Source organism: Arachis duranensis, chromosome 3, assembly GCF_000817695.3.
Source record: "Arachis duranensis cultivar V14167 chromosome 3, aradu.V14167.gnm2.J7QH, whole genome shotgun sequence".
Classification (NCBI taxonomy): domain Eukaryota; kingdom Viridiplantae; phylum Streptophyta; class Magnoliopsida; order Fabales; family Fabaceae; genus Arachis; species Arachis duranensis.
The window spans coordinates 91,572,703-91,588,980 of NC_029774.3; the positions used below are offsets into that span (position 1 = coordinate 91,572,703).

General features: G+C 30.1%; 1 protein-coding gene across 1 annotated transcript; it reads left to right on the forward strand.

The window, feature by feature from the left end:
* Positions 1–1,345, forward strand: LOC127745787 (uncharacterized). The gene is made up of 2 exons (XM_052259611.1): positions 1–395; positions 443–1,345. The coding sequence occupies exons 1-2, from the start codon at positions 28–30 to the stop codon at positions 627–629; spliced, it is 555 nt and encodes a 184-aa protein (XP_052115571.1). The 5' UTR covers positions 1–27; the 3' UTR covers positions 630–1,345.
* Positions 1,346–16,278: the final 14,933 nt, after the last annotated feature.

A 16,278-nucleotide genomic window follows, 5' to 3' on the forward strand; every position in this document is an offset into this window, starting at 1 on the left:
AACCCATTTAACCCTAAATCAGAAGCAATGAAGCCCAGCCCCAAATTCAATCTTCAACACTTCAACAGCAACAACCAGCGGCAGCGTTATCGCCAGCAGAGCTCTTCTCCTCGCTGTCGCAGAGCTCTTCTCCTCGCCGTCGCAGAGCTCTTCTCCTCGCCGTTGCGTCTCGTCTCACTCTCACAGCGAGCGTCTCTCCGTCGTCACCTCTGTTCCATTGCTCGGCCGTTGCGGAGCTCTTCTCCCCGCCGTCGCGTCTCGTCTCACTCTCACCGCGAATGTCTCTCCATCGTCACCTCTGTTCCACTGCTCAGCCCTTACCTCCTCTCACCGGGACCTTTCTTTCAACTCTGTGGAACGCTTGAGCAGTCGAGCTTCTTCCCTAATTTCTCCAGGTTCTCTCTTTTTCTGCTAAGTTTCTTGATGAGGTCACTTTCTCCAGGTTCTCTCTCACACGTCAAGCCTGTCTTCAATCCCCTCTAAGCCCGAGCTCACTTCCCCTCTTCCATCACCGTCACTTGGATTCCTCCTTCGCCGCTGTCAGTCTTCAATTTAATTTTGCTTGTATTTGTACTTTTATTTGGTTTCTGATTTCTTATTCTGAGTTTGCTAATTTTTGCTTAGCTTGAGTTTATGAATGTCTGAGTTTGTAAGCAGATCCCTACCCTGCTTTAGTTTTTATTTTTGGGAATTAATTGCTGTTTTTTGCGATTTGATTATGTTGATTGTTGCTTGTTTGTCTAGGTTAATTGTTATATTTTCATTGTTGTCTTCTGCAGCTAATTTCTGTTGATTGTTGTCTTATGCTTTTTAGCCTTTTTTTTTTGTTAATTAAATGAATTAATCAGGTTTTTGTGATTCTATGTTTGTAAATTTTAAATTATGTTTTTGTTTTATTTTTAATTGGTTACTGTAATTTGATTTCATAGTTTGTTTGTTTCAGATTATGATTATGTTTGTTCCAAATTTAAATTTTGATTATGTTTGCAAATTCAATGGTGTTAGTGGTTATTACTGAGTTGTTTGTTAGTTTTGATTTTTAGGTTATAAATTGAAATTTTAAATTTTAAATTTTATTTTTTGTTAGGCTAAATTTTATTGAAATTTAAATATTTAAAATTATATATTAAATTTTTGATAATTTTATTTAATATTTAATTAAACCGGTTGAACTCCGGTTGAACCCCGGTTGAACCAGTGAATCAGTGAACCAGTCATCTCACCGATTTATTGACCGGTCCGGTTCTCGCAACCTTGATCTATTCTATTATATAAAAATCGAATTTCTCCACTTAATGATGAAACTGACATGGCATGCTCCGGAGAGTATTTTCTGATTTAATTATTTTAACTCATTCAATACAATTTATTACCATGACTTAACTATATCAGCTAATTGATTTAATTAAATATTTAAATATCAATATAATTTATTATAATATAAATTACTTAATTAATTTTACTACATTAATTGTAGTATGTTATATTAGTTAATTAATTTATTCTTTTATAAAGTCTGAAATAAAATAAATAATTTAGTGTTTATTCTAATTGAATTCATTACATTTAAATATACATTATATATGAATTAATAATAATTTATAAATCACTCTAATTTATAATATTCAATAAAATAATTTGTAAATTACTTTATATTATATATATATTAACGAAATATTATATATGTTTTAATGTGTTAATTAAATATTATATACGCACAGAAAAATAAATACAAAGATGATTTATATAATATTGATAATATTATATTAGCACGATAATTTTTTTTATTTTGATATCATATAGTATTGATAATGATAATATTATTATATAGTATTATATAAACTTTCCAATATTAGTATAGAAAATTGGAAAATTATTTCTTATGGCAATCACTCTTAGTGGAACAGTGTGTCCCTTATATAGTATTGATAATTGTTGTTTAATTTAAAGTAATTGTATGTTGGTATTTTAAACTTATTTTAATAATGATCTAAATAGATAAATTTAATTGAATTGAATAATTATATAAAATATTTTATATTATTAATATACTAAAATTAAATTCATTTTTCGGTATAGAATTTTATAGGTAAATTCTATACGAGATTAAGTTATTTTTTATTTTATTTATTTCTATTACTTTATTTAATTTTAAGTAACGTCATATTTATAATTACCGCTAGTATGATATTTTATAAAATATTAAAATCAATTTTTTTTATAATTTAAACATCAATGTTTGAGTTAATTTTAATTTTTTTTAAATTAACGTTATCTTTTATCTAGATCTTAATTAATTTAAAATACAAAAGTACTAATCAATCCTTTTCTTTTTAAATAATAATAACTTTAATTTATTTATGATCTTTTTTTCTTTTATATTTTGTTTAGCAAAGATAATATATGAATTAGGATAGAATTAAAAAAATACTCTATGTGATGAATGTTTGGCACTGATAAATTCATATAAAATAGAAGAGAAGAAAACAAAAAGTTAAAGAACACTGAGTTGAATGGTGTAAATAGATTTATTGAAGTCAAGTGTCTGTGTGTTCTCATATCTCATCTCATTTTTCAAAGTTCAAACACATTTTGAATGTACAAATTTTAATTATATTTGTTTTTTCTCTCTTCAATAAATACTACCATCTCTTTCTAATTTTGCGACAGGCTTATCTTTTATTTAAAAAATACAAAAAAATGTAAAAAGAAAAATAAAAAAAATTAAAACTATTATTATATTTTAAAAAAATAAATGCTCTTTTAATTAAATATCTATGTAATTCCTATCTAGATATAAATTATATTTTAGTATATTGAGTGGTAAATATAAAAAAATATATATAATAGATAAGTTAAAATAACGAATAATGAGATATCTATCTATTCTATTATATAAAAAGTCGAATTTTTGCACTTAATGATAAAATTGACGTGGCATGCTTCTTAGAATGTTTCCTGAATTATTTCTTATAACTCATTAAATACAATTCATTACGGTGGATTAATTATATCAACTAATTGATTTGATTAGATATTTAAGTATCACACAATTTAATATTATGTATATCAATTAATTGAATATAATTGTTAGAATATAATTAGGATCAATTAAATCAATTAGCATTATTTAACATATTTGAATATTTATTATATGATATTACGTCTTTATTATTTCAATTCTCTTAGCACCTATAAATACCCTTTTATATTGTATCATTCTACACGACTTGAATACGCACAAACCTTTTCTCTACTACTCTCTCTTACCCTTTCTAATAATAATAAATACAATTTAATTTAGCTAGCAGTTCATTGTTTTATAGTCTTTTATAAAATAATCTTTTTATCACTTTGAATATTTTAACTTTTTTTCTTTTTTTTCTCTTTACATGTAATTTTGTTGTGTGTTAACTTTGTTTATTTAATGATGAAATATACTCATGTTAATTTTATCATATAATAGTTTATTTTTCTCCTATATATTTTGATTTGTATAGTTATTATTGATCTTACTGTTTTTGATTTTGCTGTTTTCGTTTTCTTGAATTGTTCTTTATTTTTTTATGACTTGATAATTTAAAAAAAAAGTAATGAAAAGAAAAAAAGATGGCCAAATTAAAGATGAAGGTTAGAAGCCTAAAGCAGCAACATCATTTCTCGGCATTATTATTATTAATATAAAATTTATTATTTCTTTTCTAACATTCTTTAATACAAGCTTCATTTTTTTTCTTAATTATTATTAATACTTTTATTCTTTTCTTCTCTAATTATAAATCTCCTTATAATAATTTTTTGATAGAATATTTTTTTTGGTCAAATAAATTTTTTTCTCTATTTTTTGTCAAAATAATTTATATTAGAAAAAAAGATACAAATTAAATTTTAAAATTCAAATTTAAATAAGATGTGCAAAGGATAACTATTAAATTCATTTGGTCAATTTAAACACTTTGTATTATCGTCATTAAAAATTTCAAATACTATTATAAAATTGTAGATATTTTTATTTTATTGTTCTTAAATTATATATTATACTGTGTATTTGAAGAGTTTCATCTTTTTTAAAATAAGTGTGGCATTATATACTTTTTTAGATACAATAAATGAATAATAAAGTTAAAGTGAGTAACAAAATTGATTATATAATAAGATACAAATTTTTAGAATTTCTAGCACAATTAACAAATATTTAGTTTCAAAATAAATATTTACTCTATTTTTTATCTTTTATTTGATTTTTTATAATTTTTTCTTGATTTTTTTAATTAATTATGATTGTAATAATTCATCATAAATTTGTGTTTTGTAAAAAAAATTTATCCATCATAAAATTCAGAAGACTTAACCAAAAATTTTAAAAAATGTTGATTAATCACAAAATAAAAAATTATAAATTATGCTTTAATTATGTTCTAAAATATAAATTGGAACTATTTAAAATTAATTTTTTACCATCAATGTTAACTTCAATCATAATAAGGTAAAAAGTAAAAAATTTTATACAATAATTTAATTTTATTATTTATATTACCAAAATTATTCTTTAATGTATTATATCCTATTTATTTTTATTCATTCATGATCTTTAATTGTCAATTTTCAATAAAAATTTGAATTGATTAAATTAATTTTTTTTAATTAATAATATAATTATTGTGACATTTACTTTGTTCAGTAATATTTTTTAATTTATTTAAAGATTAAAAAGATTAAGATTATGGTAGACTAATTATATTGTTATTAATTAAATATATTAAAAGATTAAGATTATGATAGATTATCATTATTTTATTATTTTTTATTTTTTGATATTAGTTCAGATGTTTAGCTTCTTATTAGTATTATTTTTTATTCTCTTATTCTATGTGTTTATTCCCATAAATCTTGCTAAATTAAATAAGGTACTGTATATTTTATTTTTATTCTTCTTTTATATACACATAAAATTTATTAAATTATTTCTTTTCCGTCTAATAATTTTGTTTCTCTTCTATTTATATTTCTATCCTTCAATATTTTATTGGTTCTTATTTTTCTAAATTTTATTTTAATTTATGTATTTGTTCTTACTATACATAATTTTTTTATTTATGTGTAATATACATTCTTATATATGTTATAGAAATATGATTTGATTCTATTAACTTGCCAAATTTTTTTAAAAAATCTAAAGCTAAAGCACAAAAATATATTTATAGATATTTTACTTTAATTTTTTAACTAAAAAATATAATTTTTTGTCATATTTGTTGGAATTCTAAGTTAAATATGAATGTTAATTTTTGAAATAGAATAAATATATTTTAAATTTTTTGCATCTAAAATAATATTGTATCAATGTTAGAATTATTTAGATAGATACGTAATAGTGAATATAGAATTATTTAGGATGGATAGAACTAAGTACATCTTTTTATTGAAAATACGAATTTAAAAATATTATATTCAATTCTCAATAGTCAACCTCTCGTTCAATCATTGTATTTTCAAAAGATTTTTGAAAAAATAAAATAGTTTTAGGTGTATATTTTTGTAAAAATTTAATTAATTTAAGATATTTATTATCGTTGATTAAAAAAGTAAATTAAAATGACAATTTAATATTTCTATACTATTAAAATATTATTTATTTATTTTTCTAGCATTTTTTATCATCCAATGATCACATTAATATAATTTAATTTAATATAATTATTTATTATCATTTGATTGAATAAAATTTTTATTTTAGATGAAAATTTTAGGATTTTTCAACCTGAAGATCATCCATGTTAAATAAAAAATGTAACTAAGAGCGCAAAAGCGTCTCTTCATTCGAGAGTATGATTGAGATCAGAGAGCTTGACTTTTGTGATTTTTTGATCTTCGTTAACCAAAATCTTCTATATTTCTAATAGGACTGAATCACAATTTTACTGTGGGAAAAGAGTTACGAATGACTTAAATAGTATCTATGATTTTAATCTCATTTATCCAAATCAAAAGTAATAATAACTTATTTAATTCAACATTTATGACATAAATGAGATTATAATGTGAATTTACTTAATTTGTGATTATAATTAATATATGTATTATATATCCATAAATATATTAAGAAATATTAAGAAATAATAATTTTCTAACCGTCTTCTACTTGGGTTATAAATATATATATATTTTTCTGAGATAATCACCTCTTATAAATTTTACGCGTAAATATGAATGTTATTTCTTTTATTACTTTAATAATCTGGTCTATCTCATATATTAGTACTGAAATTACCGAAACTTTTATCACATTAGTGTCGCAACAAAATCACGATGATCCCATACTAAAATACTCAACCACATAGATCAAATTTGGAGGAGAAAATTCAAAAATTACATGCAAAAATGATCTCATACATGTCTATTTTTAACTTGAACAAAAATTCTATTTTATTCGATGACAGTCTCAGATGAAACTACAATGACAACGTCCGAGCTCATAGCAACAGCAGCTAAGTGATGAGTCTGTGGAAGAATTTATTATCTCATATTTAATTGTCAAATCTACTTATTATAATTTTTATAGTATAAATAAATTTTTTAGCAAAAATAATTACAGTATATTAATATATAGATAATATATATTTTTATCTTAATTTTTTTAAAAAATTTATGTTTTAATTTAATTATTAATTAATTAACTAATATAATAAAATTAATTATCACTATTTTTTTAGTTTATTTATTTATTTTTCATACTAAATCAAATTTAACAATATAATTATTATTATGTGTTAAGTTTAACAAAATATTTTTTAATATAAAATACAAAAGAACTATTTATATTTTATTTTGAGACAAATATAATATAATAAGTGGTATATATTATATAAGTATTAATTTTTAAAAAAATTGTGGAGGTAAATGCCCCCTCTATATTAAATGTGGGTACGTCCTTGGCTATGAAGAAAGATGGAAGTTGTGAAGAGGTAGGCGGCGATGTACTCAGCAACAACGATGAGGGGAGTTATGCGATTTTTTGTGAAGAAGCCAAGAAAAGAAAGATTTTGGATGAGGATGACTGAGTTTATTTTGCATGGCTAAAGAGTATAGATTGAAGTTATGAATCACTGAATCTGTGATGTGAGGCAAATCCTAATTCCTAAAAAGTGTTTATATGTATATATCCGGGGCGGGTACACCCTAAACCCGACCATGTCCTGTCATGAGCAAAATCTGCCTCGACTCGGGTCAAGTTATTACCCTCTCCATTCGGGTATGGACGGGTCGGGTATCATATTCGGAAACTCCTGCCAAGTCTAATGATACTCCATTTATTAAGGGTTTATCGTTAGTCAATAGATTGCTATATACACAAGGCGAGATTCTAACTCATAATAATTGTTTAAGCGGATAAGTGAGATGATCACTTAACAAACTTAAATTGATTAAGACAAATACTAATTATTTTTAATATTTTAATATTAAAAATTCTGAGAGTTTGATTTTAATTATAACTTTGTAAAATATTTATAATAATAATTATTATATACATTATCTAATTTTTTAATAAATTTTTTTATATAATTTTATGTATTATCCCGTACAGGGTATGGGAACATACACTAGTTATACTTATAACATGTTCAATTTGTTATAATTTTTATATTATTCATGTATTATTATTATTTAATAAATATTTCATGTTCAAAATATTATTTATTTATTTATTTTAACTAACCTATACTTTTGTTACTATTGTTATTGTTGGCTTTTTAATATATTATTGAGACTTGTTATGTCATTTTTTATTATTTAAAATTTGATATTGAGACTTTTTATATGTATTTAATTTTTTTAATTTACAAAACCATAAATCTAATCTAATCCAAACCGCTTGAAATTGGATCGGATCGGATTGGATTTTTTTTTTAAATTCATTCAATCCAAACCACACCGCAAGTAAAATTAGTGTTCAGATCGGATAAGTTTTCAACTTAAAACCGATCTAAACCTCATCACGAACACCCTTAGTTGCAGTTGACAGTATACAAAGAGCAATAATTTTAAATGCACATTAATTTTGGTTGTGACTGTTGTACAATTCGAGAGTTGATAATAGAAATACATGGTTCAATCCATCATCTCTTATTGTCTTATGATTATGAATGTGCTAAAAAAATTTTCATAATTTTATTTTCATAAATGTGTATGGTGAAAAAAAGTTAAAAAAGGGTAACTAAATAAACAATCAAGCTCAAAGAATCAAGCTTACTTCAACAAGAGAAAATAAATCGGTGACGATCAATACCTGAATTTTCAACGATACCGTGGCCTTCCACACATTTTTTTTGTTTGTCACGACATTGATGATGATGATGACATTTTGATGTTAGTGGAACACTATTAGAATCTTTGTGCATCGAAACCCTTGGCCTTAGGAAACCACTGCATTGGTAACAATCAACATATCGTGTTTTCGTCGAAGACATATTTCTTTTTGTTGATCTATTTGATGATTCTTCCAACCCTTTGTTAGCACCATCTTCGCGAGTATTATTGATGTAAGTGTAAGAATAAGATAGACAAGTCTTAATCTTAATTTTCTCGCTCGCATCATCAAGGAAAATTTCATGTGTAACAGGGTCAAGGATTGCACCATCACCACCACTATGTTGTTTCTCTGAATTTGAACCTTCTATGACTTTGCTTTGTGTCTTTTCCTTTCTATGGTGCTGCCTTCTACTTGTCTTGGGATCATGAACTTCTGTTGAGTGAGGCTTGCAATAATGAAGTGAATTCTTTAGAGATAACCAAATCTCGGACATTATTCGCTGAATAATAATGACAATAATATGTTTGTTTTAATTTCTTTGTGACCATAAGAGACTTATCCTCACAGTATCTATATAGGCTTTAATCCGATTTCAAAGGTAACTAAACAATCATAGAAACTCAATTATCATAAATTTTTGTATTATTACATAAGATTCTTTATCTGAAAATTGATTCCTTTGCTGGATCATTCACTAATTATGGGATGCTCATGCAAGATATTGTTGAGGAGCATGACCTGTCCACAGTTTGTGTCAAGCTTTGTATGGAAAAAATCTTAATAATTTTAAACTCCCAGTTCTTTTTTAAATTGAATTTCAAGCTCCCAATTTGTTTATTATTCAAAACCCCAAAATGTTTTCCTTTGTTGACGAACAGATATGAAAAGATATAATGTATTATTTCATTGTCATCATTTAGTTACTATTATTTTTTTAGAAAATTTTCCTTTTTCTTTTAACTTACCTATAATAATTAAACAAAAATGCTAGGCTGTCAAAACTAAGTCCAACCAAGTTATGTTTATCGTATGTAGACATATTTTTTAATTTTTTTTTCAACATTGATATTGTCTTTTTTTTATTCTTCTATATATGTTCAACAAAATTACTAAGTAAATAAATTTTTAAAGATTATATATCCAAAATATTGATTCACTCAACCAATAAAGTACATACAAAAAAAAATCTTAGTGTGTAATACAAAAATTTTAGTGTATAACACAATTTTTTGAAAAATTACGTGATCGTAACATTAATGACTCACCCAACTAGCAAAATATGTTTTGTAGCAAAAATTTATGTGTAAAGATTTATGTGTTATGGATAAATTTTTGTACTGTATACAAATGCTACAAGAAAAACGATGAATACCATTAAATTTACCTTAAAAAAAACGAATCAAATACGACAATAAATAGTTTACTGTTGAAACTTATCCAATAGAATAAACCTCGCCAGAAACAAATTACTGTTGAATTTATTCATCTAGCGATAATCTGCGTTAGATTTAGCAGCAGAATATGGATTTCAAAGAAAAGAAATATGTTGCAAGTTACCGACGATAACATTGGCGCCAAAGAACAGCTTCTCGCCACCTTACCGTCGGATTAATCCGAGGGTACATCTGATGATAATAATTTTTCTAAATTTTTTTGGAAAATTAGCTGGGCTGTTATCGTCGATATATTTCAACGGTAATTCTAACAATAGATGTTTTTTTAATAATCTTTTTTGTCTATGTATCATGTACCCCGATAATTAATAATTGAAACAGTGCTTTAAATCTGATGTGAAATTTCATATATATAAATTAAAATTACGGAATGATGGTCTGATGTGAAATTTCATATATATAAATTAAAATTACGGAATGATGGTAATCGAAATATCTAAAATAATGCTAATTATATTACATTCTTCTCAAAGTTTGGTAAAGAAATACATAAGATAGAACTATATTTACATTAACTATATTCAGATTCATCATCTTCTTTCTCTGGTTCACGATCCTCCTCTTTCGAGGTAGTTTTCTGATCATCGAACTCATCTCCATTTTCTTCATCATCATCGATCCCGTCTTCTTCTTGAAGATCGTCGTCCTTTGGTGGTAGTGAGTTGGCATCTATTCCAAGGTCAATGATGTCATCATCCATAATAGTTGACATAAGGGTGATCGGCTCACTAGTATCAACCACTGTTTTCGAAGGAGTTGGGTCATCAATCTGGTAAGGTTCCTGACCCTATGTCCTATCATCAAAATCGATGTGGCCTCTTATCTTAGTCTTAACCACAACCACCTAACTAGACTTGTATGAACCCGGATAATACAAATAGTATACCTGCTGTGCATTTTGAGGTAGAATAAAAGGATCGTAGTGCCTATATTTCCTGGTTACATTAACTTCAGTGATATCGTAGTCCTTGTGCTTTCATGTTTCTTATCGCAAACTTAGGTCATACTATTCATATTTAAACATACACACCTTGTACGTAGTATGACAGAAATACTCTAGTTGAATTATGTTGTGTGGTGCACGAAATTGTAAATCACACTTTTCACAATTCATACCACTAACCAGCAAGTGCACTGGGTCGTCCAAGTAATACCTTACGTGAGTAAGGGTCGATCCCACGGAGATTGTTGGCTTGAAGCAAGCTATGGTTATCTTGTAACTCTTAGTTAGGATATTAATTATAATTATCAGTTGACTTGCAAATGAACAAGAGAGCATGGATTAAATAATACTTGTTATGCAGTAATGGAGAATATGTTGGAGTTTTGGAGATGCTTTGTCTTCTGAATCTCTGCTTTCTCCCTGTCTTCTTCTTCACGCACGCAAGGTTCCTCCTATGGCAAGCTGTGTGTTGGTGGATCACCATTGTCAATGGCTACCATCCGTCCTCTCAGTGAAAATGGTCCAGGTGCATTGTCACCGCACGACTAATCATCTGTCGGTTCTCACTCATGCTGGAATAGGATCCATTGATCCTTTTGCGTCTGTCACTACGCCCAACCCTTGTGAGTTTGAAGCTCGTCACAGTCATTCAATCCCTGAATCCTACTCGGAATACCACAGACAAGGTTTAGACTTTCCGTATTCTCAAGAATGCTGCCAATGGATTCTAGCTTATACCACGAAGATTCTGATTAAGGAATCCAAGAGATACTCATTCAATCTAATATAGAATGGAGGTGGTTGTCAGGCACACGTTCATAGGTTGAGAATGGTGATGAGTGTCATGGATCATCACATTCATCATATTGAAGTGCGAATGAATATCTTAGATAGAAACAAGCGTGTTTGAATAGAAAACAGAAATAATTGCATTAATCCATCGAGACACAGCAGAGCTCCTCACCCCAACAATGGAGTTTAGAGACTCATGCCATCAAAGAGTATAAATTTTCGATCTAAAATGTCATGAGGTATAGTAGCGCGAAATTGTGATCAATACTTTTCACAACTCAAATAATCCCCGGTAATGAATCCAAAAACTTGGTGTTCAATACCATGGCATAAACACAACTTCGCACAACTAACCAGCAAGTGTAGAATTTCAGATAAGCGTATGAAGATGCCTTCCCTTCCGTCTCTCTGCTTTCCTACTGTCTTCATCCAATCCTTCTTACTCCTTTCCATGGCAAGCTTAAGCAAGGGTTTCACCGTTGTTAGTGGCTACCTCCCATCCTCTCAGTGGAAATGTTCAACGCACCCTGTCACGGCACGACTATCCATCTGTTGGTTCTCGATCAGGCCGGAAAAGAATCCAGTGATTCTTTTGCGTCTGTCACTAACGCCCCGCCCTCAGGAGTTTGAAGCACGTCACAGTCATTCAGTCATTGAATCCTACTCACAATACCACAGACAAGGTTAGACCTTCCGGATTCTCTTGAATGCCGCCATCAGTTCTAGCCTATACCACGAAGACTCTGATCTCACGGAATGGCTGGCTCGGTTGTCAGGCGAGCACTCGGTTGTCAGGCGATCAACCATGCATCGTGTATCAGGAATCCAAGAGATATTCACCCAGTCGAAGGTAGAACGGATACAGAAATGAGTAAATGACATAAAAATCCTCTTCCGGGCCCACTTGGTGTGTGCTTGGGCTGAGCAATGAAGCATTTTCGTGTAAAGACTCCTCTTGGAGTTAAACGCCAGCTTTAGTGCCAGTTTGGGCGTTTAACTCCCATTTTGGTGCCAGTTCCGGCGTTTAACGCTGGGATTTCTGAGGGTGACTTTGAACGCCGGTTTGGGCCATCAAATCTTGGGCAAAGTATGGACTATCATATATTGCTGGAAAGCCCAGGATGTCTACTTTCCAACGCCGTTGAGAGCGCGCCAATTGGGCTTCTGTAGCTCCAGAAAATCCACTTCGAGTGCAGGGAGGTCAGAATCCAACAGCATCTGCAGTCCTTTTTAGTCTCTAAATCAGATTTTTGCTCAGGTCCCTCAATTTCAGCCAGAAAATACCTGAAATCACAGAAAAACACACAAACTCATTGTAAAGTCCAGAAAAGTGAATTTTAACTAAAAACTAATAAAAATATACTAAAAACTAACTAGATCATACTAAAAACATACTAAAAACAATGCCAAAAAGCGTACAAATTATCCGCTCATCAAGGTACAAAATAAATCTCTAAAAGTTGTTTAAATACTAAACTAGTAATTTAGGTTTACAGAAAATGAGTAAACTGAGATAGATAGTGCAGAAATCCACTTCTGGGGCCCACTTGGTGTGTGCTGGGGCTGAGACTTGAGCTTTTCACGTGCCTGGGCTGTTTCTGGAGTTAAACATCAGGTTGTAACCTGTTTTGAGCGTTTAACTCCACATTGCAACCTGTTTCTAGCGTTTAACGCCAGAATGGAACATGGAACTGGCGTTAAACGCCAGTTTACGTCGTTTATCTTTGAGCAAAGTATGGACTATTATATATTGCTAGAAAGACCTGGATGTCTACTTTCCAACCAAATTGAGAGCGTGCCAATTGAACTCATGTAGCTCCAAAAAATTCCGAGTGCAGGGAGGTCAGAATCCAACAACATCAGCAGTCCTTTTTCAGTCTGAATCAGATTTTTACTCAGCTCCCTCATTTTCAGCCAGAAAATACCTGAAATCACAGAAAAATACACAAACTCATAGTAAAGTCCAGAAATATAAATTTTGCCTAAAAACTAATAAAAATATACTAAAGGCTAACTAAAACATACTAAAAACTACATGAAATTACCCCCAAAAAGCGTATAAAATATCCGCTCATCACAACACCAAAATTAAACTGTTGCTTGTCCCCAAGCAACTAAATAAATAAAATGGGATAAAAAGAAATCAAGAAGCAATAATATCTCAGAGTTTTAAGTGAAGCTCAGATTCTAATTAGATGAGTGGGACTAGTAGCTTTTTGCTTCCGAACAGTTTTGGCATCTCACTTTATCCTTTGAACTTCAGAATGATTGGCATCCATAAGAACTCAGAATTCAGATAGTATTATTAATTCTCCTAGTTTAGTATGTTGATTCTTGAACACAACTACTTTATGAGTCTTGGTCGTGGCCCTAAGCACTTTGTTTTCCAGTATTACCACCGGATACATAAATGCCACAGACACATAACTTGGTGAACCTTTCCAGATTGTGACTTAGCTTTGCTAAAGTCTCCAATTAGAGGTGTCCAGAGTTCTTAATCACACTCTTTTGCTTTGGATCACGACTTTAACCACTCAGTCTCAAGCTTTTTACCTGGACCTTCATGACACAAGCACATGGTTAGGGACAGCTTGATTTAGCCGCTTAGGCCAGGATTTTATTCCTTTAGGCCCTCCTTTCCATTGATGCTCAAAGCCTTGGATCCTTTTTGCCCTTGCCTTTTGGTTTAAAGAGCTATTGGCTTTTTCTGCTACTCCTTCTCTTTTTCTTTCACTACTTTTTCTTGCTTCAAGAGTTAATTTCATGATTTTTCAGATCATCAATAACATTTCTCTTGTTCATCATTCTTTCAAGAGCCAACAATGTTAACATTCATAAAATTCAATATAAAAAATATGCACTGTTCAGGCATTCATTCAGAAGACAAAAAGTATTGCCACCACATATAAATAATTAGAATTTTCCTTATTTCGAAATAAATTGCCTCCTTTATTCTCTATTTTATTCATGTTTGATGATGATGAGAAAAATAAATTATAGCTTAATTAGAGATAAAATCAAAATAGATATGCTAATTACTACTACTCATATGTAACTTCTAAGGTAAATTCCTAATAAGAACAATTATCACAGAGTTAAGGCTAAGATTAGGACTCAACAACCTTTATTTTGGGAGGTGGATGCTCCTTTAGTCTGTGGGGTGCTTGGCCCTTCAAGAGATAGCTTCTGACGCTTAAGTTCCTTAAGTTCACGCCTTTGTTCTTCTTGTTCCCCAAGCAGTTTGCAAAGCATGCTACTTTGATTTTTTTGTTCTTCCTTTAGTTGGTCCATAGCTTCTTGCAACTTGGTGACAGATGCTTCAAGACGCTCCCAGTATTCAATTTGAGGGATTTCCGAGAGGAACTCCTATGCTTTCCTCTTGATGGGGTCGTCCTGCACTTGTTGTCCTTCCATTGACTTTTTGGTGATTGGTTGCTCAACTAAGATATACTCATTTACTCCTATCTTTACCCCAGCATCTTTACATAGCATAGAGATTAAGCTTGGATAAACCAATTTGGCATCTTTGAAGTTCTTGTTTGCAATTGTGTAAAGTTCACAAGAGATCAGCTGATGAACTTCCACTTCTTTTCCCAACATAATGCAATGGATCATTACTGCTCTTTTGATAGTGACTTCAGAGCGGTTGCTAGTGGGCAGTATAGAACGCCCAATGAAGTACAGCCAGCCTCTGACAACTGATTTGAGATCTCCTCTCTTGAGTTGGTTTGGGACACCCTTTGTGTTGGTTGTCCACTTGGTTCCAGGGAGGCATATGTCCTCTAGAATTTCATCCAAGCCCTTATTTTTTCTCATCATTCTCCTATTAAAGGAGTCTAGGTCATCTTTTAGTTGAGGTAGCTTGAAGATCTCTCTTATTTTATCAGGGTGGAGGTGAACAATCTTCCCTCTGACCAGAGTTCGATAGTCATAGAAGGTGGTTCCAGCTATTCTCTGCCTGTCTGTTTGCCATAGATTAGAGTAGAATTCCTGAACCATGTTTCTTCCCACATTTGTTTCAGGATTAGCTAGGATTTTCCAGCTCCTGTTTCGAATTTGCTCTTGGATATCCGGATATTCGTCTTCTTTCAGATCAAATTTAACTTCCGAAATCACTGACCTTAGACCCATTATTTTGTAGTAATGGTTTGAATGTTCTTTGGTTAAGAACTTCCCTTGATTCTAAAGTGGTTTTGGAATATTCTCTTTCTTGCCTCTTGGAGTGGTTTGTTTTCCCTTAGGAGCCATGATCTTAGTGGGTATTGGTTTAGTGATCACGGATAAACACACCAAACTTAGAGATTTGCTTGTTGATGAGCGGATATTTTATACGCTTTTCGGGGGTAATTTCATGTAGATTTTAGTATGTTTTAATTAGTTTTTAGTAGAATATTATTAGTTTTTAGGCAAAAATCATATTTCTGGACTTTACTATGAGTTTGTGTGTTTTTCTGTGATTTCAGGTAATTTCTGGCTGAAATTGAGGGAGTTGAGCAAAAATCTGAGTTAGGCTGAAAAAGGACTGCTGATGCTGTTGGATCCTGACCTCCCTGCACTCGGAATGGATTTTTTGGAGCTACAGGGGTCCAATTGACGCGCTCTCAACGACGTTGGAAGGTAGATATCCAGGGCTTTCCAACAATATATAATAGTCCATACTTTGCGCGAAGATAGACGACGTAACTTGGCGTTGAACGCCAAGTACATGCTGCTGTCTGGAGTTAAACGCCAGAAAAAACGTCATGATCCGGAGTTGAACGCCCAAAACACGTCATAAC